The 27,056-nt window shown below is 42.7% G+C and overlaps 2 protein-coding genes across 3 annotated transcripts in view; one reads left to right on the forward strand and one right to left on the reverse strand.

Moving 5' to 3' along the window:
* Positions 1-1,926: 1,926 nt before the first annotated feature.
* Positions 1,927-21,854, forward strand: B3GAT2 (beta-1,3-glucuronyltransferase 2). The gene is made up of 4 exons (XM_054195119.1): positions 1,927-2,821; positions 14,038-14,182; positions 21,172-21,320; positions 21,400-21,854. Exons 1-4 carry the CDS (start codon positions 2,276-2,278, stop codon positions 21,484-21,486), a joined length of 927 nt encoding a protein of 308 aa, XP_054051094.1. The 5' UTR covers positions 1,927-2,275; the 3' UTR covers positions 21,487-21,854.
* A 118-nt stretch (positions 21,855-21,972) lies between these two features.
* SMAP1 (small ArfGAP 1) overlaps positions 21,973-27,056 on the reverse strand; it is a 100,294-nt gene continuing 95,210 nt past the window's right edge. For both annotated transcript variants that reach the window (XM_054195118.1, XM_054195117.1), the window contains 3 exons: positions 26,347-26,515; positions 25,368-25,696; positions 21,973-22,955 (listed from right to left, as the gene is read on the reverse strand). In XM_054195118.1, coding sequence (XP_054051093.1) covers positions 22,821-22,955; positions 25,368-25,696; positions 26,347-26,515 — 633 coding nt within the window. In that variant the 3' untranslated portion in view covers positions 21,973-22,820. The remainder of the gene's footprint in view (positions 22,956-25,367; positions 25,697-26,346; positions 26,516-27,056) is intronic.

Consider the following 27,056-nt stretch of genomic DNA (forward strand, 5'->3'; position numbering starts at 1 on the left):
CTGCTGCAATTACGTTTAGCTATTCTTATTGCTGCCTTTATTAAGGTCTTATAGCCATAAACTATTAAGTATTCTCTCTAGGCTAAGCTCTGAATACAACATGCAAGTCCACCAATTTTTTGTATAAAAAATAATATAAAGTTAAAAATAGTATTTTTATTATTATCATATTTTTGACTATAAAGAATGTCAATTAAACACATCTATTCATAACCCTTAGTTTCTAGGTTCTGCCCCAGTAGCTTTTTAGGGTCCTGACGTGGTATCATATAATACCTAGATGTGACTAGCTTTGAATTAGCTTTTCCAAATGATTACTGACTTTCAAACGAGAACAAGCAATAGCTTCTTGGTATGTTGCTTTGATACACATGTTTGCATTATTTGAACGAATTATCTCTGTAAATAGGATTATACCGTAAATGAGAAAACAATGGTATGTTCAGTCATCGGAGAGAGATGGTGTTTACATGATTGTCCTCTAGATAAACTGCATCAGCACAAAATGGGCAACTGTAATTTCATGTCCGAGATGTTTTTGATTTGGATGTATCGAACTATTTAAGCTCACTGCATTCCTCCATATTATTTCATTAATCACGTAACAACCCTTCCACTCCTTCACTAAACTTGCTAACTCTAATTAGCTCTCTGCTACACAGATGTTTCCTCATTTAGATGTTCAGTGCCTGGTCATGTGTCACCCTCACTTTCATATGAATTTCAGCTTATATTACATCATTTAGACGTCCTTTCTGTGTGTGAGCCCTCTGGGTTAATATGTCCTTTTGAATAACAAATTGATTCCAGATAGATATGAATGATAGATATACATGGTGCCCACATTATCTGCATTTGCTGTACACATGCAAATGTGAAGGATGCATAGGAAACAGAAATGAAAGCAGTAGTTTAAACCAAGGAGGCTGTGTGAAGACATGACGGATTTCTCTAACCCGTGCTATTCCCACTGATAAGTCGACGTATCAGTGATGAATCACTCTGTTTCTGATTTAAAATAGTCCACAAGTCGGTGAGACCATCATTTGATCTATACAAGGGTAAAAACATTTTAATCACAGAATTTCGGAGAATTCAGTAATTTGTAAATACTAATGCCATGCCTCTGTGTTTTTATGCAACATGAAGTTTTAAAAGCACAATTCAAGCTGTGTTTAGTTATGACAGCAGGGAGTGTTGAAAAATGCATCTGAAACTTCCCTGGTAGGAAAAGATTCATAAGAGGTTTTTAGATCGTGCATTTCCTGTGTGCTGCGGCACCTGATGAATGCCTTTTTCTCAAAATAAAGACAGGTGGATTATTATGAAATTCTCATATACGAATGCTTTTTAAAAAGGAGCTCTCAAGTCCGTCTGATCTATAGGGAAGCAGCACGGTGGAAAAAGGGGGAAAAGGCAGTTCAGGTAGCGCAGTCACACCAGGCAGGGGACGGGAGGGTGGCACCGGCTGACGGGCACCGAGGGAAAAGGCGGGGAACGGCACCACACGGCCGCCTTATTTACAACTTGGCACTTCTGCGGAGCTCAAAAAAACCAAACAACAACAATGAAGCGAGCGGGTGCCCGCCGGTACGAGCGGTAAGTACTCCGGGAGGCACCCCCTCCGCGGCGGAGCACGGGGCTCTCCCCGGCCCGTCGGGAGGGCGTCCCGGCCGTCGGCCGAAGTTGCCGCCGGCCGCAGTGCCAACCGCGGAGGGAAAGAGCCCCCCGGTGCCGCCGCCAGCCCGGCCCCGGCGCCGCCCCCCGAGGGCACCGAGCGCGGAGATCCGCCGGCCGCCACCGCCCCCTCCCCGCCGCGCCCGGGGGCGGCAGCCGGAGCGGGGCGGGGCGGGAGCCCCCCCGCCGCCCGCGGGGACCCTCCCTCCCGCCTCTCCCCGCCCCCGCGCACCGCCAGAGCCGCCCGGGGAAGCGGAGGAGAAGGAGCGTCTCCCCCGAGCCCCGGCCGCGACGGCGCGGCGCCCCTGGCGATGCTGAGGGAGAAGGAAGAGGAGGAGGAGGAAGGGCGGCCGCTCGCCGAATAGAGGCGCGGCGGGAGTGGGGCCAGGCACCTGCTCTGCCCCGCCGGGCTGCGGCAGAGCTCCGCGGGGCGACCCGCCGCGACCCGACCCGCCGGCGGCCCCCCGCGCCCGCAGTCGGGAGCGCCGCCCTCCCCGTCCGCCCGGCGGAGGAGCGCGAAGGGGGTAGCCCCGCCGCCATGCGCTGAGCGCCCCCGTCCATGGGGCGGCGCTGAGGGGCGGCGCGGCGGGAGGGCAGGATGAAGTCTCTGCTCTTCAGCCGCTTCCTCCTGCTGCTGCCCTGGGTCCTCATCGTCATCATCGTGCTGGACATCGACAGCAGCCGGCCGCCGCTGCCCGCCTTGGCCCCCCGCGGCGGGGGCGGTAGCGGGGGGGCCCGGCCGGCAGCGGGGCGGGCTCCCCCCCCGCGGCGGCCGGAGGCGGCGCTGCCCACCATCTATGCCATCACGCCCACCTACAGCCGCCCGGTGCAGAAGGCCGAGCTCACCCGCCTGGCCAACACCTTCCGGCAGGTGGCGCGGCTCCACTGGATCCTGGTGGAGGACGCGGCGGCGCGCAGCGAGCTGGTGAGCCGCTTCGTGGCGGGAGCCGGCCTGCCCTGCACCCACCTCCACGTCCCCACGCCCCGCCGCTACAAGCGGCCGGGGCTGCCCCGCGCCACCGAGCAGCGCAACGCCGGCCTGGCATGGCTGCGGCAGCGGCACCAGCACCTGCCCCCGCCCCAGCCCGGGGTGCTCTTCTTCGCCGACGACGACAACACCTACAGTCTGGAACTCTTCCAGGAGGTGCGTGCGGGGCGGGGGGTGCGCGCCGCGGCCCTCCCCTCAGGTGCCCGCCATGTCCCGCCTCTCCTCACCTCAGGCACCTGCTGTTTCCCGCTTCTCCTCGCCTCCCCTCAGGCGCCCGCCATGTCCCGTCTCACCTCAGGCCGCCGCTTCGCTTCCCCTCAGGCGCTCGCCCTTTCCCGCCTCTCCTCGCCTCCCCTCAGGCGCCCACCATGTCCCGCTTCTTCGCTTCGCCTCCCCTCAGCCACCTGCCGTTTCCCGCCTCTCCTCGTCTCCCTTCAGGTGTCCGCTTCGCCTCCTCTCAGGCGCCGGCCATGTCCCGCTTCTCCTCGCCTCCCTTCAGGCGTCCGCTTCGCACCTCCTCAGGCGCCCGCCACGTCCAGCCACTCCTCGCCTTCCCTCAACCCCCCGCCACTGCCCGTCCCGCCCCGCAGCGCCGGGGGGGGCCGTGTTCCATCCCCGCTCGGCATCGCCCCCGGTGCCCCTCACCCAAAACCCAGGCACGGATGAGACAAGTCCCCTCGCCCCGTCCCTCACCCGGGCTTCCCGGCGCTGCGGGTGTGTGACCACCCAGCTCTTCGCTTTAAGTTTCTTGTCCCTCCCTTCCATGTTCCTCACCCCCCTCCCGCCCCCCCAACTTTTTCCTGCTGTTTTATGGTTTTCCTGCCGAGCGAGGCACGTTTAGGGAAATATAAGGGATCCTATGTTTGTGTTAAAACTGGGATGAAAAGCTCGTCGTCTTTGATACTATTTTTTTTTCAGGCTGCGTTCCTCTCCCTGTAGGGCAAACTCACATCAGGAGTCGCCATCCTTTGCAGCTCTTTCTTGGTGAGAACAAATTAATCCAGAGCCGGCTCCTTCACGTGGAGTTGCCCAGTTTTTTTTGAAGCTCTTAAAAGCAGCAGATCGTTTGTGTAATGACCAAACACCCTTTTTCTGGATCCTCTTTTGTGGAGGGACCTGGTTTTGTCTTCATTACATCCCCTTGGTGATGCGCTTTGCTCCTTTTTGGGGGAGAGGTTATCCTGCTTTCTTTCTGGATTCCCCCTAGCAGGAAGAAGGGGTGTTTAGTAGGTGGACATAAAACAGCAGAAGAAAGGTCATGTACATCTTCAGTGACAGCTGGAAAAGTAACCTTGGCAGGAAAAGGAGGGAGGGAAACGGAAAACTAGGTTGGCAGCAGATAGGGAACGTACAGGACTTCAGACAAATTGCGGTACGTGATTTTTGCTGGTGGGCAGTATTTAGTGGTGTGCTCCCCTGTTCTGCAGTTTGGAAGCACTGTGCTTCCCTGAATGCTTTACAGTCGGTAGGTTAAAATGAACACGGTACACAGAAATGTGAAGCACGTGAAATTCCCTGAAGCAAGTTATTTTAGAAATGCTTGTGTTCGTTTGTGCTCAGGTTGGTAATGCCTCCCTTTCCCTTTCCAGTGTGTGGGCAGGTGCAGGGTCCCCATTCCGAAGGGATGCCCTACTTCCTTTGCCCATTTAGCATTCAGCACTGGAGCTGCTAATTTGAAGACCTTTGCCTGGAGGCTAAACCTTTGTTGTAATTGATTTTTCCTTAAAATCTCCTGGCTGCGCTTAGCGCATTATAATGCAGAGTAATTCCCCCTACCGATCTTTGATGTGATGGGAGTGTCCACTTCTGTTCGGGGATGTAAAACTAATTTGATTCAATCTTAGGGAGCCTGTGAATTGGTACAGGCTTCACTACAATGAGTAATGTGGGACAAAAGATATTTGGAGATGAATCTCTACTTTTTTTTTTTTTTTCTTAACACAAATGTTAAGGACAAGCTAAAGGAACAGTATTGGCAGACTGATCACTTGAGTGACCCACAGCTACTGAAGGGGGGTTGTCAGGCTTATTCTTTTATAATTTCCTGTATTACTGTTCTAATTGCTGTAAACAGTGAAAAAAAAAAAAGGTACAAATTACCTCTCTAATTAGCTGGGAAATGCAGGAAAGCAGGGGGATAAATCTGTCTGAAGGGTTAACTTTGAAAACTGCAAGCACAACAGGCAATCTGTGTTTTCTTTTGCTAACAAGAATGATCACATTGGGCGTGCATCTCCGCAGTCCTAAGGCTTCTCTTTGACCGGGGTTCAGCTGCTGGGGAAGGGGCGTTTATCCTGAGCCCTGTGTTTGCTGGCAAACACACAGGCATGAATGAGTCTTCCTGTGAAATGTGGTGGTTGGAAAGCTCTGTTACAGGAGCGGAGAAGGAGCTTTTGTTCCAGTTACCGCTGCAAGTTCCCATGACTGTTTTCTGGGGTCCCTAACGAGCTGTATGTAAGGTCTCTGGGACGCTGCTGGTAGTAACACGGGGAATGCCTTGTCGACCTGACAAAGTTAATGGAAGTCCCTTGGCAGGCTTTACTAAAGGGATCTGCCTTTAAGACAAGTGGGAGGTTGCATTTGGAGAGAGCAAAGTGTTTTCAGTTGAGGCACTGCTTTAGGGTTTTTTTTTTTTTTTTTTTTCTTAAAACAAACCCTTCTCTATCTTTATGGATTCTGGCTTGACAGCTCTGTAGTAAATTCCGATTTCTCCTTCAGGAATTGATTGATTTATGAGGGTAAACTGTGCTTGTCTTCTCCAAGCATGAAGAGAACAGCTTCAGAACGTGTTGTGTGCAGATGAAATCTGGTAATAATTTCTGCCATGAAAGTGGCAGTAACGATACCTGCGCGGGAGGTTTTTTTCAGTTTGTTACCCTGCCAGGAACAATTCTACAGACCTGCAGTCACATAATCCCAAAGGAGGTCAAATAAACTGTAGGAAGGTGGTATAAATGCAGAGGGACGAGACAGGATCTCTGAATTTTGGTCCTACCACCATTCTGTGTTGGTTGGGTGACCTTCAGCATGTCACTGATGCGGGCATGGGGACATGTGTGTCCCAAACTGCCAGCAGCAATGTCTGCTAGCATCTGTCCCCAAGCAGTTCTGTACGTTTGCTGGCTTATGAAATAGGTCTGCCTTCTTTGTAATGGCTTTCTTCTGATTCCAAGTTTGTTACAGTAACAGCAGCGAGGGCTTTGGGGGGTGGGAACCAGTGCTAGTTAGGACCAGAAAAGCAACATGAGAAAAGCGTTAGGGATGCATTTTGCTCAGAGGTTGAAAAAGCATTACGGAGCAGACGGCGTGCCAGGAAACTGCAGGTCAGTGAAGGATTGTGTTTAAGGCAGCTCCTTTGCTGTGGGTTTCCCTAGTGCCCTTAGAGAAGATGTAGCCTTTTTAACAAAGCAAAAACCACAAAGGCTTTACTGTGAGTGAAGGTGTATAAGCCATAAGGGCATGATCAAAAAGGAGCATGCTTTGACATGAGATGCCATGGGATACTTCTGAGAGCTTTTGATGAGGAAATTCTAATCTCTGTCCGAAGTACTTCTGTCTGGTACTTACAGGAATGAGTACCTCATATTTGATATGGAGTGAGCTGGGCCCAATAGACCGGGGCAAAATGCATTTCATGGAAATCGGGGAAAAAACCCTCCAGCTTACAGTAGTGTTTTGCTGGAAAATGTCACCATCTGTAGTAAAACTGGAACCCTCTGGTGCTGTTTATAATTGCTCTTTTCCGAAGACATATGGTGGCGTGTGTGTGAGCTTAGTTTCTGACCGGCAAAACTATGTCCTCAAAGTTAAACTGGGCAGGGGCTGAGCAGGTTTCATTGTTGTTCCTAGAATAAGGTGGAGAGCCTGGTTTGTCTTCCTGCTGCTACAGTGTATGCAGCATTGACTCATCTGAGCATTTTGTTAGGAAAGGCTCACCTTCCCTGGAAAGGCTTCAGGGAAAGGACCAATTGGTTCAGTGATTGTAAAATTCTTTAGAATACTAACTGGGGCTGCAGCAATGATGAAGAAATATTTTCAGGAGTGGACGTGTGGCCTTTAAGTTATTCCCAGCTCTTTCTGCTTGAGAGTATAATGGTGGTCAAGTGAAAAATAGTGCTTTCACATTAATGCTGGCGGTTCTGGCATATCCTATTTTGTGACTTATTATTTTAGGATGCAGACCTCGAAAATAATTTATATTTTTTCTGCTCAGATATGATCTGTTCACCTGGAGGTGTCCGTCTGCATCTCTCCGTCAAAAACAACAGTCCTTTTTCTGAAAACGTCTCTTATCAGTTGAACGTCACCCTGCATTCATAAAAAAGCCACTGAGAGGCCTGAAATCCCAACTATTGTATTTGATAAGCTTTACAGATGTTTCTGTATGAATCATCATAACTTCTATTTTTTACTGTAGGCTGTTCTTTTTGGAGTGACTCTGTTATAGTTTCTGTTGCATTTGTGCTTCATCTTATTCTTGAATGCAAGTTATTGTAATATTGTGACTGATGCTTAGCAACTGTCAATTTTACATTTTTAGACTTCCAGAAAGAAAACCTAAGATAAAGCTGGCATTCCACCTTCGTAGAGAGATTTTAAAAACAAGATTAGCCTCAGCACTAGAAACCAAAGATAGCCATCGCTAAGTTCCACTTACCTTAACTCTTCACATCCTTCACGTGTTTCTGCATCTCAGTCATTTTCTCTGCCCTATCCATATTTTGAGTAGTTGGCCAAAGGCCACTGCTGCTTTGGTCCCTGTAAGAATCTGTATGCAATTTGGAGGAAGTTGTATTGGAGGTCCACTCTGCTGTTGATTGTGCTGTTGATTCAGACTCCCCTGAAACCTTCGAGGTGAGGAGTGAGCTGCTTAAGGAGTACAAAGAACAGGAATAAAGGTCTTTATCACGTATGAGAAAGTGAGCTTGCTGCATTCAGAAATGTGTTGATTTTTAGAGATTTCTCTCTAGGTTATATCTGTTACCTTTGCTTATATTTTGCTCAGACACCTAAACTGAGGTGTATGTGAAATTAAAATGCTTGTATCTAAAACTATGATCTCCCTTGCTGCCACCCCTAGCCCTTTGGTCATTGGCGTCTAAAAGTTTGTAGCAAGATTTGCTAGGTGCCTAGAACATGCAATGTATGGCATACACAACGATCTTGTCTGAGTGTGTAGAGGATCTGCAGACTGGGACTCCTTAGAGGAACCCGCTCTATAAGGTGTGATCTGAACACAGCCTTGCACCATGGAGTTCAAAGTAAATCACAGCATTAATTGTCATTTCTAAGGGGGGGGGAAAAAACCACACCCAAACTTTTATTTAATAGCTTAGCGGTTAGCCCTGTTGCCCACTCTGAGTTGGGGACAAGAATTCAGTTTGCTGTAGCTGTTGCCTGCAGAAGACTGCCTTGGCTATCGAAGGTTAGGGCTGTCCAACTCTAGTAATTTTCAGATTGGCATTGTAGAGCAGAGGGCAAGTCGTGTGAGCAATGCAGACTGAAAGCGTTTTCTTATGCCCCTGCCCTTCACTTTCCCAAAAGATACGTAACGAAGGTAGCAGGTATTCTAAGGGCTCTTAGCAGTTTGTAACCCGAAAAAAAAAAAATCTTTGTTGTTAAAAATAGACCAGAAATATGTGCAGGCATTGCATGTCGCAAAGGCTTCAGTTTTGCCATGATCATCTTTGTGAAATATTTTGAGAGCAACTAAAAAAAGACATTACAGAAGAGGTAAATATTTACGACTTATTCCAGCTTTGACTAGGGAAGGGTTAGTGCTCCTTGGATAACTTTTATATAACCGCCCTAACCTTTATACACTGTATTAAGCTAACTCTGTATATTTTTTAAATGGATATATTTATGCAAAAGATGTAAAAGTAGTATAAGTGAATCTGTTTATCTTTGAAAACACGGAGATCTGTTGTATCTCTTGGAGCTGGCTGGAAAAATCAAATTTTGCTATAGTCTTAGAAATAATACTAAGTAGTCTACACAGAATTAAATATTAGCTGGCTGTCATTAGTTATTTTCTTCATCATAAAAAAGATCTAAATATAAGTTAGCAGTGCATTAAATACCTTTCTAGTATATAAATGATTTAAGAATACATGACAGATTTTAAATGCGCACTGACATTCCCCTTGCACATAGACATGTAACACCTATGCTAAAGAGCTTGGATTAGAAAAGACTGGTAGAGAAACAATGAAATAGCTTAAAAGTGAGAGCAAACAGTGACAAAACAAAAAAAGGTATTTGAAACAGATTTATCCCCGTGAGGGACTCTGGGTTACAAAGTACCAAGCACTGACTGTTTCTGCACTTCGACAGAAGTCTTTTTCTTTTTACCTGTGAAACTGATACTTTTACTAAGAAATTAAGCACGCATGATCAGCAGTTCTTCAGAGGTACAGTGAACACAACCTAGTAGAATAACAGAAAGTAGGATAAGAAAAAGAATTAGTAAGTACAAGGGCCAAAAGGAAACATAAATATAAAATGTTTTGGAAGACTTCCCAACCCAGAGAAATTGGCTCCCAACTGCTTTAGTTAAATTTAGTACAGTTTTCTCCTGTAGGGAAGCAATATTGACATTTGTGCCCAAGGATGCTGGTGTAATTTAGAAGCATTAATCATTGTATCCCATATGTAAAATGTTGTTTGAGAGAAGGGGGAATTAATCTATCCTCCCTCTGCAGTATAGATTGGGTGCAGATCAGCAGAGGAGGTTTATGGCAGATGTTTGGAAAAAAGCTTTCTAATAGTAAGGATGATGAAGTGCTAAATCAGATCACCTGTGGGGGGTTGTAGAGCAGGCTAGATCAATGATTGACAATTTTTATTTTTATTTTTTCTTATATATTGTAGACCCTTTTCACAAGTTTTCCCATGGAGACATACCCTTTACCATCAAGTTTACTGACAACGAACTTGCTTTTTGAAGTTACTGTCCCCTGAGCGTCACTGTGCCTGAACCACAAAACCCACTGGCACGGATTTTCTATGACTTCTTTGAAGTAATGATTAGTAGGGGCAGGAGCTCCATTTAATGCCTCAGTAAATGGGCATAGCATCATTGCAGCTGGGCTGTCCCTCTGACTTCTAGTGCAATCATGTAAGTTTTGGTGAAGCAGAATTTGGCTTTAAGTGACCTGTGAGTAATTCAGGATGCCTGTCTGAGAACTGATAGGGAACTTGGCTGTGCTTGTGCTTTAACCCGTAACATTTTCTCCTGTGGAAGACTGGTAGTGAAGGAGCTCTAGATCCCATCTTTGGTAATAATAAATTGGAATTTTGCAGAGGAATCAGCTTGAATCTTGCTGGGATGGGAGGGGGGCAAGTCTTGACAATAATCTGTAGCCTGACCAGTCCGGATCACAAATTACACTGGGGTTGAAGTGAGAGAGAACAGTGGGAGAAGAAAAGCTCACCATGTGTGGCAGCCAGGTTTGCGTTTGCTGAGAGCTTTGAATCCCAAACAGAAATGCATCAACAACTTGCTGCAAAAACACTAGGATGGCTGTTCCAGCCTGGAAACCTTTTCACTGTAGGAAGTATGGCCATGCTTCCTTCTGTCTGTCATTTGCTTTCATTCCCCTTGGGCTTTTATATTTTGCTACTGGCTTGGTATCTTCCCTATCCATCAGTCCGGTGCATCCCATTAAGCAGCTTTTCTTGATTAACTAATGAGATGCTATTTTTGGCAATGCTTTTATCACTCTCTCTCTTATTGCTTGGCTACATTTTCTGCATTTTCACTTGTTAATCTTTAGTGGATCCTCTATTGCTATTGTATTTACTGTTATATGCCCATCATCTCACTGGGATTTCTTTGGGCAGTTGTTACTCCTCTCTCCTGTCATTTCCTTGACCACTCCTTCCCAATTTTGTTCCCCCAATTTGTTTGGGTTCATTCTGCTATCTGACTCTGTGAGAGATATTCACATCTTCCCCCATGCAGTATATCACTCTACTATGCCCAAGACCCCCTTTCAAATAATCGGAAAGCAAATAGAGGACAAAAGCATTTCCAGAGGGAGATTCATCCTACCTTCAGATAGCTGTCTAAGCCAGGCAGGATGAACCACACCAGTAGGTTCCTATCTCTGTTCATTAACTACAGAAGTCTAACTAGGACAGACCAGATACCTAACTTACAGAGAGTTAAGCATAAGTAAGACGAATACCATTCATGTAAGCTACTAGGACTTAAATTGCTGAGTATTAAGATAGCATGTGCTACCGCACATTAAAATGACAGGTAGAAGAGTAATTTAGGAAGCTGTTTGTAAGTTATAGGATTTTGGCAGCTGTTTAACCCACAGCACTAAAGCTATTTAGAATTAACATGGTTTTGAATCACCTTTTTCTGTCCCAATGATTAGCAGCATCAAATTCCAGATGCAAGCTGGCCTTTTAATCCAAATAATAGCTTTCCCCATTGTACATAAATACAGCTTTAACACGTCAGTATGTTAAATGCAGTAATGCTACTCTCAGAACATTAAAAGAAATATTCCTACTTTCATCTGCCTAGCATATCCTGAGTCTGTAAGGTATTTCAGAATTAGCATAAATACCGGTCTAGATGTGCTCTTTCAGTTTGTACTTAAAGGGATTACTGTATTTTTGACACCTGCTTATTTAATTCCCCCAAAATGTAACCCATGAGAATAAAGAAAGTAACCCAAGGACAAAATAAAGAGCTCTTTAAAGGGTTACTTACTTCCTTCTGATGTGTGGTGGCTTTACTGACTTAACTCATAGACACTGAGATGGACTGAAGACTGTAATAATTAAAACTTCTTGGGTCATTGCATGCTGGTTTCATGAGGTCAGCGAGATACTTTTCAATGACAAGATTTTCCTACACACCGTGTAAGGTAAGCTATTAATGTAAATCCGTCTGGTTCTGCTAGCATAAATGCTGTGGCTGCTGTTGACGCAATCCGGGAGCCTAGTGTGATCTGTCTCATTTTGCAGTACAGCTGCCCAAATGCTCCCTGTGAGGAAAAGGCAGGGCATGGGCTTACTTTTCGTCATCTTCCCCCAGTTAGCTACTCTGTTGTAGTTAGAGCGTGCCTGCCCTTGTCTTACGGCATTTTATGCTTACCGTGGGTACAGGCAGCTGGTCCAGGGTAACTAAAATACTGTAAATCAGTACACTAGTAATTTGTTCAGGTACCCATACCCTCCAGAAGGTATTAATGGCAACACAAAAAGTTAGTGGGTATCTGTGTTTGTCCTGCGGTTAATACTGGTGTAGCACCTTTGGGTAAATGCGGCTTGATCGTGCCCTTGGAAACATATTGGAAACTTGCCTGTGTAGTCAAGCCCAACAGGATGATGTCCTGTGTCTGATGTGTTTGGATGTTAATATAAATACACTGATAAAAAAATTTGCGAAATGGATATATCACTAATACCAGAGCTAAAAGGTCTTCATGGGGAGGTTTGGCTGATTTCCATATCCAAATAGTTAATTGCTAACTCTGCATTTCCTAAACGGAGGAGTGGGAGAGATTGGAAAAATTATCTTAATCAGGGAGAACAGTTACAGGCAAACATGTTTAACAATAACCTGTAGAGAGATTCATGGCAGTCTCTCACTGGAAATTAGTCAATGGTTTGGATAGAATCCTTATCACGAGAATTCCCTTTATTGCCTATTGCATACATACTCTGTTCTTAACCCATATGGACTGCTGATACTGAGTGAGATGGTCTGATACTGAGTGAGATGGTCTGACTTGCTGTAACAATTATTAGGGTGAAAGTGCGAAAATTTTGCTAAATGAATTTAAAGATACACAAAGAATTGGAAGGCGAGAACGTGTGTGCCTCTCTTCTGTGTGTATATACATATTTGTGGATTTAAAAATATCTGTTTTATGCCTTCCCTATGTGAAAGTTCTCCTAAGAATCTGCTAATGTTTCTAGCTTCGAAATCTGAACCAGAGTGATGTGATGTCTTTGGTTTTTTTTCTGGTGCATCTCCTGGGAGTCTAGATGATATGCATGATAAATCTTTCACCTTGGCAGAAAGAGAGGGAAGCGTTTAATATTTAACCAAGGTTGTCTTTTACTTCAACATCTATCGATAGGGGACTGCACTTACAAATATGTAAAACTGTGTTTGTTTTTGCTAAAAGGAGCGCTTGGAAGGAGAAAGGGATAACCTTTCCCTAAGGAATAGGCCTCAACTGCACTAGAAGAAAAGAGATTGTTTTAAAAATTGGTCAGATTAAGCCCATGTTACACTGAAATAGCTTAATACTTGCTTAAATAGGACCATGTTTAAGCACAGCAGTTAAAACAGCGGCTTTTGAATCAGTGTGGTTAAATGTGCAAGTCGCTGTGTCCATGCACTCATCTTCTCAAGTTCTTCTGCCAGGCTGTCAGTGATTTTCCCATGGGGAGCAGTGCATCAGGTTCGTGTCACGTTATCTCCTGTTTACTGAAGAAAATGGTCCACTAACCAGTGAACTGAATTCACTGAATCCCAGTCATGCACGCTTTTTGATAGAGTAATTTTTTAGTATCTATAGATTCCTCTAGGCTAGATGAGGATCACATTTCCAGAATTTCATTACATTTACACCATTGGGAAAAACTCCAGTTACTGACAGCAAGCTATCAGAAGCATCCTGCTCGACCTGCTTTCTGTCCTTCTCAGAAACTTAGAAGAGGTTTTTTTGGGAGAAAATGTAGAAGTTAAAAAGGCTTAGCCCAAACTTATTCTTTTTCTGTGAACTTTTAATAGATCTGATCTGCATCTGTTGTACAAATCTGGTATGTTGCAGGTAGGGGGAAGAGTTGTGGCTCACAATTTCCTGTACCCAGTGTATTTGTTACCAGTCTCAAACTAATTGTAATTGTCTTAATGTAATGTATATTTATTAATCATTGTTATAATATTCTCTCTCGCCAGGCTTGTACAATATGTAAGCAGTCTGTAGAAATAAGCCTACTGCAAGGTTGCTACAGTCTTGTAGGTAAAAAAGACCTAGTACACCTTTGAAAACCCAAACAAACAAACAAGAATACAAATACTGTTTTTTCATGGGTTTTAAAATTTCTGTTATCAAAAATAATATGAATAGGATATTTTTGGTAGAACTGAAGTGCCTACAGGCTAGAGAGCTGGTGAGTTCACAGAAAACGAGTGGGCACATGCAGCTTTCAAACGCTTACTCTGCTGGGCTGAAATCTGTAAGCTAGAATTGCTTTTAAATACATAGTTCCCATGATTAATGTGTAGGCTTTCCACCAAAACTTACAAAAAAAAAAAAAAAAAAAAAACCAAACCAAAAAACCCGTGTACCAGGAAAATGTACATGCAGTCATGCTGTGCCCGCCTCTTGCAGATGCGCACAACCCGCAAAGTATCGGTATGGCCCGTGGGACTGGTAGGAGGACGACGGTATGAGCGCCCGGTGGTGGAAAACGGCAAAGTTGTTGGCTGGTACACTGGCTGGAGAGCTGACAGGCCCTTTGCTATCGACATGGCAGGTAAGTACCATGTTTCATGATACGTGAATGTTTCCCATAATAACTATTCTTACATTCTTTATGAGTGGGACAGAAACAGATGTCTCAGTATAAAGCAGCTTTTGAAACTTCCGAAGTGCATCCGCTGTATGCAGCCCTTCAGCACTAAACATCCGGGAAGTCTTAGCTTGCACATCTCATCTAATTAAGTTGCTTCTTGGTGATATCTGACCTTACTTTCACTTGTTTTTAATTTCATGTGGCAGCCTGGCTTTTATGTTGTATAAATTGTTTGACTGAAACAAGTTAATTGTAAATGAGTTAATCCAGTTAATTTTTGCAAGGAGCCCCTGCCTTTTATTGTGTCATCAGTCTACACCAGGAAGTGTAAACACAGGCCCTTCTTACACCTCACGTTGTAATATGCTACTTTATAATGAAATTATTCATTTTTTTTATTGATTATTTGGAATGACAGTGATAACTGTAGATGGATATAGTTTGAAACACTGGGCTTAGGGGAAAAATCACTGACAGCTGTAGCCTAGTAGATGAAGGCAGAAAAGCTTCAAAATGGATCTAATCAATCTTCTGCTGCGAAGTTAGCACACCGCATAGCTCTGTCTTGTTGTCAGTCCATGCTTAGACAATCTCTTGTATATATTCACAACTGCCACATGAATCACCACTAGGTAGAAGTCTGACTTCTGATGTAGAAGCAGCTGATTTCACAGCAAAGGATACGATATTTGTACTTGAGCATATTCTGTATTCAGGAAGGAGAGGAAAAGTAGGAATACAAGGGCAAGAATAGGGTAGAAATAGCCAGCCGTTTTCATTTTTTTCCTGATACCCTTATGTTTTGGGAGAGGGAAAAGGACAGTGCTTTGTCACATCAACAGAATATTTTTATATGGATTGAAATGTTTGATGAAAAATATGTACAGCTTTTACAGTACAATTGGTTAAAAAAGGGAAAGGAGAACAAATAGTTGTTAATACCTCAAAGACAGAACCATCAATAGGTGAATTCTTCTGCACTGTAGAAGCATTTCAAGTTAATAGTATCACCTGGAATGAAAATATTTGAGTGTCTAGGTAGGGGCATTCCTCCGGGAAGACCTAGATATGTCAATCCCTAAACCCATGCAGCCTGTTGAGGACTGTGCATTTTAAGGGTCTCTGCCAGTGGACTTCTAGATACATATTGATACTATGCTAGAGAAGTGCTTACTTATCACAGAATCACAGAATGGTAGGGGTTGGAAGGGACCTCTGGAGATCATCTAGTCCAACCTCCCTGCCAGAGCAGGGTCACCTAGAGCAGGTAATTTATGGGTAGTTTAATGGGCATTATAAAGATGATAGCATGGTTCATAATTCATTAGCAGCAGGCAAAAAGCCATTACACAACATCAGCCAAGGGAGTCTAACCCAGAAACAGAGAGGTGCATGGCGAGTTCTTAAGGTGTTGTTTACACTTTGCAGTTGCTGGCTGAAACACTGGCATGAGGAAAAACCAGCTCCATTACGAACATTATCTGCATGTCCTCTTACCGAAGTCACAGAAGGGAGGGTTACAGAGGCAAAAGTACAAGGGTTGAGATTATAGGAAGTTATTGCAGATCTACAAACAAGGAGTTACTACTCTGTGAGAAAAATTTTATTGGTCTTCAAAAAATAACTGATTAAATTACATTTTTAATTTCAGCAAAGAGGGAAATGGATGCTGGGTAGGCTGCTAAAAAATTATGTTAAGTTTGTGTCTTAAAATACGGAATACGGTGGAAGGGCAGAAACAGAACAGAACCTGTAAATCCAGAACCGCATCTGGACAGGCGTTTGAACAGGTGGAATCTACAGGATGCATGTTAACACTCTGGTTTCCACCCTTGTCAGTCCCTGACCCCCCCAGTATACCCTTGGGGACTTGCTAACAAACCTAAGTCCATGCTGTAGTACATCACTGCCATTCCTCCTCCTGCTGGCACCAAGTATATCGGCAACTCAAGTTATACCATATACTGCACATAAGGAAGATGAAGGATCTCTTTTGAAAATATTACCATGAAAAAAAAAGAAAGGTGCATATATTAAACTGCTCAGTTGTCTACAGCTGTTTATTAGTGTATTCCCAAAGCACTGGTAAGGGGTCTCTCTTTAGTTTAGAGAACTATCTTTTCATAGTGATCTTCACAATAATTTGATCATGAGGCTAGGTGTGAAAATAACGACTGCTTAAAAGGTTTGGGGCCACTGATGTAACTTCTGGCTGTAAAGAGGAAGTGCATCCTTGCTTTTAAGCACACAAACTTCTTATTCTGGACTTCAAGATACAGGGCCAAATTCAAGTCTACTGCAAGTGAGACAGGTCCTGCTGATTTCATTAGGATCAGCTCAAAGACCCTAGGTAGCCAACTTGCCTAGATTCTTCTTTGAAATGTGCTTACACACGGCAGTCACATTAGACCAGTTCAGTAAACATGGCTTATTTCTTTTGAGGAGTTTGTGGTTGACACTGCTATTCTCCAATGCTAAATTGCATTCAGAAAGCAGAGTTGCTGTTTCCTGTGTTGCTTCTTGTCTGGCAACCAGCAGATCACATGAATTAGTTCTGGTGTCTAATTTTAAAATTTCCGCCTCAGTTTTAACTGTAGGTGGGTTCTAGAGTTTGACACAGACTTCGTTACCCTCAGGAAGAAAAGCAAGAGAGAATTGGGTGTTGTAAGCAAAAGGTGACATTGACTCTGAGGCACTGTGGTTTTGTTATAGACATGAGTTAAAGCATTCTATATTAAATTATGCTGTTAGTGATTTACTTTTGGCTGGTTCCCAGTGTTGGAGGTTTTGACCACCCATGAGAACAAGTTAGATTGTGATTCTCCTACTGTCAGGATTGTTCAAGGAAAACGGATGCATGCTTTACGTGAGCATCCCAGGAGCTGCTTCCTTCAGTCACAGAGATTAATCTATGCTGGTGAATCACTGAGCAAGCAGATTTTGGAGTTGTGGTCCAGACCTTATCCACTGTGCCTTAAGTCTCTCTGCTAGGGCCTGAGCAAACTTTTTTTTTCCTAATTTTGCCATAGTATGAGGTCTTTAGTACATCTCATCTTTCTTATGCTAGTCTATTAATCATAAAATCATAGAAGAGCCCAGGTTGGAAGTGACCTTGAAAAATCATCTGGTCCAACCTTTAGAAAAGGTTGAAAGAAAAAAAAGTCTTAAATTTTCAAAATGCTTAATGAAACAGTATTTCCATATTTGATTTAGAATCTTCCAAGCTTTATTTTGAAAGCATTGGAAAACACTGAAGTTATTAAAAATAGGGGGAAAAAAGTTTAATTATGCAATTGCAATCATACTATAGTTAGTATGAAAATATAATGTGGAGAAAACTCAGTTGAAATAGTTCTGAATGGCACTGCATAATAAGGTGTATTTATTCTCCATCTGAAAGAGCCACTGCTGGATGTCAGAAGTATAAAAGATTTTAAGTGGGTGGCTGTGGCAGACACCAAACTCAAAAAACCCCAAACCACCCCACCATCAAAGGGTAACAACTATTTTAAATGTTGTTGAGTTTAAAATGGAGAGCCTCTTTCATGGTAAATTAACTGTCAGCAGATGCCTTTGTTCTGAACTACAAAAAATCCTGGTTGAGCACCTCTGCCCTATTGCAACCCAAACAGTATGTCACAGGGAGAAGATACTTGTAAGAAGCCGACCCCAAACCACTGCACGTTCAACAAACCAAAGGCAGCACCTTGAACTGTGTGGAAACCAGTATATACGTTTCAACATCAGCACTGAGCATTAGCATTTATACACTCCTGAAACGATAAACGCTCTCAGTTTCTAGCTTATCTTCAGCTACTACCCTATCCAGAACATTCAGGAAGCAAAGGCATTAATCACGGCAACAAAATCTTTAAAGACCGTCTCGGTCTAACTGAATGAAGAAAGATGGTTCTGCCTTTTAACAGAAGCTATTGATCTAACACAAGTCAAGGTGTGAATTAACAGAAACAGCTTCTGTAGAAAGAAGCAGAGACGTAATCTTTGCCATGTCTCCCAGGTATCTTGTCCTCCAACAAATGAATTCTTATCTAGGTGGCTCTTCAGCCAATTACATGTAATTTAGAGCCTTGCATTAAACATAAAAAAACCAAAAACACCTCTTCACACTTTGGCTATGAAATCGTCCTGTGTCATTTCATGTGATCTTAAGCCCAATACGACCTTGTAGGAATAATGATCAAGTAAAAGAATTGTATGCGTGTAGCACTGTTCCGTTACGCTATGCTGGAGACAGTAATCCCAGATTAATCCCTCTTTAGGGATAGAATTCAAAATAACAGTGTCTTTTCATCTATTACCACAGGATCATTATCTACTGAGAGAAATAACTAGTGCCAGTCTGGTCAAAACCAGAGCTATCTCCTCTCTTTTTGATGCCAAAATGATCTGTCTGTGATAAAAAGTCAACTGAACGCTGTCATAAGAAAATGGTTTTCCCTCAAGTCCATCGGAAGTCTATCTACGTAAATAAAAAATGTCATCATACATGTGAAATGAAAGCAGTTATAAAGCAGAGCTGAAGAACTAGAGAGCCAGGAGATAGGTCTCCTACAATTATTTTCTCTCTTTAAGTTGCTGCTTTTCTTTTAAGAAACAAAGACTGCACGACCACTGAGCAAGGAAACAAACCTCAGGCCAGTCAGCACACAGTAGTCCTGTGTCATTGCCACATACAACACTCAGTTTAATAATCTGACTTTTATTTGATGCCTGAAAACATGGGGGTTTTTTGATAACACCCTAAAATCGTGGTTTGCAATAGCATGGCAGGAAGGGGGGGAGGGGAGGGGAGGGCACGGCCCATCTGAAGATCTGAAATCCATCCTCAGAACTCAAGACAATTTTCTCAACAGAGGAGCAAGCTTTGCAGCACAAGAACCTAGGAAAAAATAATGTATGGATAAGTATGGGCTGGGGGGGCAGGGACCCAAGCTGAGAGACACACAGATAAGCAGCAGAAAATCGGTGTGTCTCTTCTGCTTAGAATGGATTCCTTCTCCACTCTAAAAACTAGGACACTACACTAATTTTGGTGTTTACTTCATTTTTTCCTTTATGGATAACCAGCTTACATCTTAAAAAAAAATTAAATCTTTTTAAAAAGAAACAGCAGGTCACGCAGCTGATGAGGGCTCAAACATTTTTTGAGGGGGGCCCAAAATATCAACCACGCTAAAGCCCAGTTACACCAAAAATTTGTATTGTTTATTCTAATTGAATGAAAAAAACACCTGAAACAGGCCAATTTGTTCATCAATGATAAGTCTATGGTCATCTTTCAAGGTGCAGAAAGCTGGCTGTATGCACCGCAGCGCTCTCCTGCTGAGGGACCTTAAACTCTCAACCTTGGCTCCTCACAAATGAGTACAGCGGGATGGAGCCCACCCCGTGCTCCCTCACAGCCAGCCTACAGCCACAGGAAGCACTAAAGGCATCTCATGCCTCCTGGAAGTCTTTTATTCACCAGAGTACTCTGGAAAGCGTGGATAAGCCCTTTCCATCTAGCCTCCTATTCTTCTTTATCTTAGACAGGATATAATGTATAAAGTTACACGTTTTCTTCAACTGTGCCTGCCAGTGAATTAGGACCTCAGTTTACATCCAACCCACAGTCTTCACATGCACTGTCCAAATGTTTACTTAAAAAAAAATTAATAACATAAAAATCCCTTTCTGGTCTCTTCCTGTGCTTTGCTACAAGCAAGAGCATGATAGTTAAGATGATAACAGTGGTTTCAGTGTGCCTTCTTTGCCTGTGATGTAGTAATTACTTCCTTATATTTTCCTCTTTAAAAGGTTCCCATAAAAGGTACAGATAGTTTGAAGGAAAATACAGTAGCAAGATAATTCTAGTAAAAAAGGGGACAGTCTTATATTCTGTTAGATGAAGTTTTACTCTTTTAAAAATGAGAAAATTTTAATACTGGCTTTAGAATGAAATACTCTTGTGGTTTTCCAGAACAGATGTCAAAACTGTTACTACTGCTGTTACAAAGGGACAGCTGGAACCACTTTGAACTGACAAAAAAAGGATTTCTTTGGTAGGCTTGGCAATTAGACACAAGGAGTTACAAGTGTATCAGTCGAGTTTTAAGTCACTCTTAAAGCAGCATACAGGTGACAACCTTGCTGAATGAAAACTGGTAAGTTCTAGAGATAATGGCAAAGTGGAGGTGCACGAGAGCTGCTTCAGAGAGGGCGAGTTTGTTCAAACTAGTGATTTCTCAGTTTGTAACCTCCCTTTGAGCGACCTGACGTACGTTACTGGAAGGGAGCATTGCAGGGAGAGGCACGTGTGCTGACGGAGCCCTTTCAGGCAGGCTGTGCAATGCACAGATCACTACAGACTGTCCTGCAGGCCACCGCTGATGAAAATCATTCACAGTCCACATTAACAACACGGTGTGCAAAGCAAAACATTAATAGGGCCTGTCTTTCACCAACAGTCATGTTAAAACTCTCTAAAGGCTAAAAATCTCTGAAGACCACAGCTGTTCTAACTAACGTATTTTAACCTTTTTTTCTGACTCTCACCTTTAAACCTAGAAGTGTTTGTACAGTATAAATTTCAATACATTTTATTTTACTTAAAATTTAGTTTTAATTCTTAATTAGAAGTAGAAAGGAAGAATAGTGCGAGATCTTAGCAATACCTGACATTTCAGGCAAAAAAGCGTATGTTCCCTACATGACAGGAAATTGATTAAACACGTTGAAAATATGGTGCAATTAAAAAAAATGTGATTGCACCTTTGGGGCAAAACAAAACAAAGCAGGATGTATAAACCTACCAAATTTTGTCTATCCATATAATCAAATTTACATATTTTTAAAAAGAACATGGGAGATTTCTTGGCTTAAGTGTAACTTGCACAAATACGTTAAGCCTAAAGGTTTTTCTTAACATTTCCCCCCTGCCTCTCTCCAAGGATTTGCTGTGAGTCTTCAAGTGATTCTGTCGCACCCGAAAGCCGTATTCAAGCGTCGTGGTTCTCAACCAGGAATGCAAGAATCCGATTTTCTGAAACAGATAACAACAGTGGAGGAACTGGAACCAAAAGCAAACAACTGCACAAAGGTACCGATTTCCACACTTACTAGAAAGCTTTCGTATCATCTCTGCAGCTGACTGTACTAATGTAAATGTTGTTTTATAGGTTCTTGTATGGCACACACGAACAGAAAAAGTAAATCTAGCTAACGAGCCAAAATACCATCTGGACACAGTCAGTATTGAGGTATGACCTGGAGAGAGAGTTACACGGGAAGTACAGGACAGTGGACGCGTCAGAACAGTCTGCTTCGGCGTGAGACCTTTTAATGGTCATCTGATGGATTTCTGTGGAAGCAAAAGGAAGCTGTCAGATACTCTAATAAGCAAATCAAGTGGGTGTGCTTCGTTCTAACTTGTTTGCATGCATTTCTGAACTCTCGTCTTAATAAACTGACACTTACCTTTGTTTTAAGGCTGTTCCCACATAGTAAAAGCAATCAAGAGAAACATGGCTGCAATGGAGTATTTTCAAAATCATCGTTTATGTATATAGTTTTTGTATTTATCCAGCTTAATGGTGTAATTATAAACTGATTTTAAATCACAAGCTGTTGATCTAAATATTTGCATAAATGGATCCTCCAAATTGAACGTGTTTTCCTTCATTAAAAGTAGACTTCTTGAAGAAATAGCGGTCAAATAGGTCATACAATAACAAAATAAAACCCCACAATCATTTATGGATTTATCCTTTTAATATAGGGAAATAACATTTTATCATTACGAGGCACCATAAAATGTAAACACAATCACTGTCATAAACCTGGATATCTCTGCAAGGAAAAATATATCTGTTCACATCGAGTTACCTTGTATGCATATTGTGCCGCTAGTTCTCAGCATTAATACTGTGTGCGTGCCTCGTGAGCCCGATTGGATACTTTTATCACAGGAAACTCAAATGGATCAAATGCGCGTTTTTAAAAGAATAAACTATTGATTTGTAGAACGACAGCAACATCCAGGTTTATCTTTCTTTCAATAACCATTTTCCCTGTTATGCACACCATAATAACATCACAGTGAAATGTATGATGAAACAAAATTTGTTTGATACACTAGAAAACATTGCTCAGTGATACATTTACATTCTATTTATATATGATTAAACATTTGTTCATACAGTACCTTCTACAGGATTACTGGGTAATTTTGGGGGGGTCAGGGTTCATATTTTTGGATATTACTAACATGATAGCTACATCCCTTATATGCAAACATTTGATCTAGAATTTCGAGGGAAAAAAATTCAGTATGTGGTTAAGCAGCTTCTTAAATATATGGTCTATGAAATCATATGCATTGTATGAAAACGCTGCCAATGATATATAAATGTATTCTTGATTTGCTTTTCACTACATCAAATTTAAATCAATATAGACCACGACACGGTCAGTTATATTCTTAATCTGAACAGCTGGGGAAAAAGAAAAAGAGTATGTACATGGAAGGAACAGCAAAAGTAAATGCATTTGAACGAGGAATGTTAGGTGGCTGTTCTGGGCGAGACTTCCATTGCAACTTTCATTTCCACAGTTGTGTGCTGAGAGTCTGACCAGAGGAGCTTCCAGTCCATCCTGCCGCCGTGCTGGGGGGCTGGCCAAAGCCCATCACGGTGCTGGAACTGCTGAGATTCATTCCAGCCATTTGCTGATTCATCTGCGGAGCACACACACACGAGCCTAGTTAGCGCTGAAACACAACACGCCGCTAAGCCAGACAGCAACCCAGTTAAAGTAAGTTTCCCTAAAATCAGTATTTCTCATTAAAGAAAAATATCAACTCAACGGAACTTTCTAAGCATGTTTCAAGCTAGCAGCTTCTTCAGAAGCAGTTTCTGTTCAAGCGGTCACCGTTACACATCAGCTGACCAGCCGCAGCACGGCGCATATGTGTCAAGTCCGTACGAACTCCCCGCTAGTCAGTTTACAGAGGGTGTGACAGAGGGGCCCCCTGTGTCTCAGCTGGTAAGAGCTTGCTTTCCAAGTTTCAACGCTTCACCAACACAGTTGTGGCAACTGCGATAAAGAAAACACTCAAGCAAGCAATCTGCATTTGCAACTCCACATGTGTTTCGTTGCAGCAATATTTCTTTGGAGACCTCAAAATCTTGAATACGCAAGTTTTTTCTAGAAATCACCCCTTTCGGGGCAATCAACAAAGAACGAGGCAGATTTATAAACTTGAGTACTATCTTAATCTAACTATTCCCTCTAAAGAATCTACTCAAGGTACCATAGTGTCTCAAAACCCAAATGAAATTCACATGAAATTAAAGATATGTCTAGTGGGAACAAAATTCAGCACATTCACTTCAGGGATGGTGCAAAAACATTTCTGCTCTCTACAAATATTACCCAGTCACTGTAATTTTCAGGGCTCAATGTAAAAGCCTTCTTTGGGTTACTCCCCCTTGCCTGCTAAAAAACGAGCACTTACTGAGAAGCCAAAAACTTTGCTGTACAGACAGGGTGAAGATGTCCCCTCTCATGAGTCTGAGAGCAAAAGAGCATTTGGAGCCATTAATAATCAGAGCTGATGAACAGGGATGTTGGAGAAGCAACATTAGATTCAAGTTAGAGGCAGCATTAGGTAAAAATCCAAGTTGCTCATGTGAACATGAGAAGTTGCAAAACTAAATTGAAACACTGGTGGGAAAAAACCCTGTTAAATAAACTACAAACTAGTATTTCAGCGTAAAATTCAGTACTGTGTGCTTTCACGTGTCTATCTGCAGAAACATCCCATCACTGAATGTGGCAATTCAAAAAAAGCTGATGAGAACATGCTTTACCTAGTTGTTAATCTCTTCTGGGGTGGAATTCTTAGGAAGTAGACTATGTATATATATATATCAAAGCATGCTTTTCTGGCGAATAAAGCAAGCTCTCCCCCTTTTAACTGGAGCCAGAGATTAGATCACAGTTCCCCTACGAATTCTGGAATATTGGCACACCGGTAACACGTGCAAGGAGTACCGAAATGCGTTAAGAGCTTGTCCTACGAGCCAACTTTTAATAGATATTTGATTAGAAGCATGATTTTAATTTCAACGCTGTTACGGGTCCTTTTAAAGTTAGGTACCTGAAAAAAGACTGTAAAGAGTAAATCCACAGATTTTTTTGGTTTGACATTTTGAAATTCTCACCTTTTAAAAATTACTTTTCAAAGCAGAATGGCAGCCTGTGTATTCAAATAGGGGCTGTTTTATCCATGTAAGAAACGCTGCTTACCTTCTTAAATGTCCACACCGCAGGACTGAGTAGGACAGTAAAAATTAATATAATCCAATCTAAATAAGTGATTCAGGTTCACTTCCTGAATTACTAGAGTAAGCAGCATGGAATTACTACAATGTTCTTATAATTCAAAGAACAGTACGAAAAAAATAGTTGCTATCAGTTGCCACATTGAACTCCAGGGGAGTCATTTAGCCTTGTTTCGTCCCTCCCCAATAACCTTAAAAAAACCCGATTTCAAGATGTTTCACTGGATAATGTACAAATATAATGTACTAACTGTACACTAACACTCTTAGAGAGCCCTTCAAACATGTTTAAGAAAATAATAATTAAAAAAAGCCCAGAAATGCTACAGATAAATAATGGATTAGCCTAAGCAAATTATCTACAGGAGAATGGTAGGAGTGCAAAGCACTGCATGTCCCACTGAAATTTATCTTGAGGTCTGTAAATGAAAGCATTAATTGTTAATGGCTATCCTCAAGCAATTAAATTCTGCTTTTAGTTATAAGGCTGTGTTTACATTTCTGTATTTTGTAACTATAGCCAAGCCAGCTTTTTACCTGGGTACTTCAGATGCGGGATGGGAGTAGCTACAGAAGCAGAGAACCAAGTTTGGTCTACCTTGGCAAAATTCATTCTCTGCTTATATATTAGTTGTCTTTAATTAATTGACTGATTATTTTTTTCCCTGTGCTTCTGAGCAGTTCATAGTCCAGTGGTCCGTAACTCGGCTACATCGCAACTTTCCTCCTACAGCCCAACATTTTGTATCTGAAAAGCAGCATCTTTTCTAAAGCACTCCTGCCTGGGAACAGCAAGTCTTTACCTGAGAGAGGTTCCACTGGGCTTGTTGGTTTTGTTGCAATCCATACTTATTTTGTGGCGTGACCATCTGTCCCACCATTCCACCTTGAGGTCCGACGACATTTTGAGGAAGTCCCATCACACCAGTTTGTGTAGTACCAGTAAATCCATTGGGCATTCCCATTCCTACCATCACGCCTGTGCTCTGTCCCATGACTGGCACCGATTGTCCCATCATGTTTCCCATCATCCCGGTTGCTGCAGGCAGAGGAACTCCCATGGCCGGAAAGCCTTGAAAATGAGTTGACGGTTGTGTGGTAAACGGCATAGAAGACGACCCCATGAACATACCTGTACCGCAGAAGGCAAGATTTCAGCAAAAATGTTCTGTGATGTTCTCCCCCATCCCCATCAGTCAGAAGTCCACCAAAAGAAGAAGTCCAATTTTAAAGGATAACTTTGTCCAGTTGTACGCCAGCGCTGTTAATTTAGTGTTTGGTAAAAGTAAGAAAGTGCTTAAAAACTCAAAGGAAAGGGACTCACCACCAGAGGCTAACTGCCAAAAAGAGTCTGGCAAATCCCTGTGGCGAACCAAAATCTTTTCATGGCTGTACTGGAGGGCTTCGTTTTCATACAAACGCAGCTAAAATCAAGATAGGACGGCTCGGTGCTGAACCCGGCAGCCTGCTGTTCGCACAGCGCAGACTGGGACCCTCAGCGATGAATTAGACACAGAAGCTGAACGCACAAATCTTTCAGTAAATTGTACACTTGGTAATTTGAATGGCTATAAATAAATTAAAAGCTGACGCTGTTTTGTCCTTTAGCTTCTGTATTACGTTTCACCAATTTTCTCATTTTTATAAAGATCGTTATCAAACGATCTTCATTTGAATACAGGTAGCAGGGCACCTAGCCTTAGTTTTACACTGGCAGGAGTTAAGCGTTACCTAAAATAGTTATACATAGGGCTGCACAGAAACCTTTACGAGAGGCTTTACCCGGAGCACTTTGCTGCTGCATGGTTCCTGTGCCATACAGGGATAAGATGGAGTCTTTGGAGAGCTGTTTCTTTGCCGACTCTTCGGATTTTGTCGTTTGCTCAGTGAACAGATCAAGATCCCCGGATGCCGCAGACAAGGTGGGAGCTGCTGGTTTAGTGGAAGTGCTCTGGGAAATAAAGGCCAAGACAGGCTACTGAATGAAACCGGCCAAAGACATTATGTTAAACATTTACTGCACATCCTGGCTCCTGAAACAAATAAAAACCAGTTCATTTACAGAAATTAAGTAGATGAGGATTTTAAAAGATATGCTATGATGAAAGGCAGAAAAGTAGTACCTAAAGTATACGGAAAAAGGACTAGACCAGACGGTGGTTACAAAACAAGGAAAACTAAATCCCCGACCAGCTCTGGGGCATAAACATACGGATTATTCATTCCTGTTGCTCCTACATTTTTCATCAGTGAGGAGCATAAATCACGAGCTGTAGTTAGATTATGAAAAATAATTAGGAAATCAATAAGGAGATTACAATTCACATCTCATTAATCCTCTCATAGGCAGAGTAGATTAGTGAAAACAAAGTGAAAACAAAAGATTAAGTGCTTTGGAATATACTACTACTGCTAAGATGAACAGTATTTTTGGAGAAAAGGCAAAAGTAAAATTTCAGTTATCTACTTAAAGTAATAAAATTTCTAAAATA

This window comes from Rissa tridactyla, chromosome 3, assembly GCF_028500815.1.
Source record: "Rissa tridactyla isolate bRisTri1 chromosome 3, bRisTri1.patW.cur.20221130, whole genome shotgun sequence".
NCBI classification, from domain to species: Eukaryota; Metazoa; Chordata; class Aves; order Charadriiformes; family Laridae; genus Rissa; species Rissa tridactyla.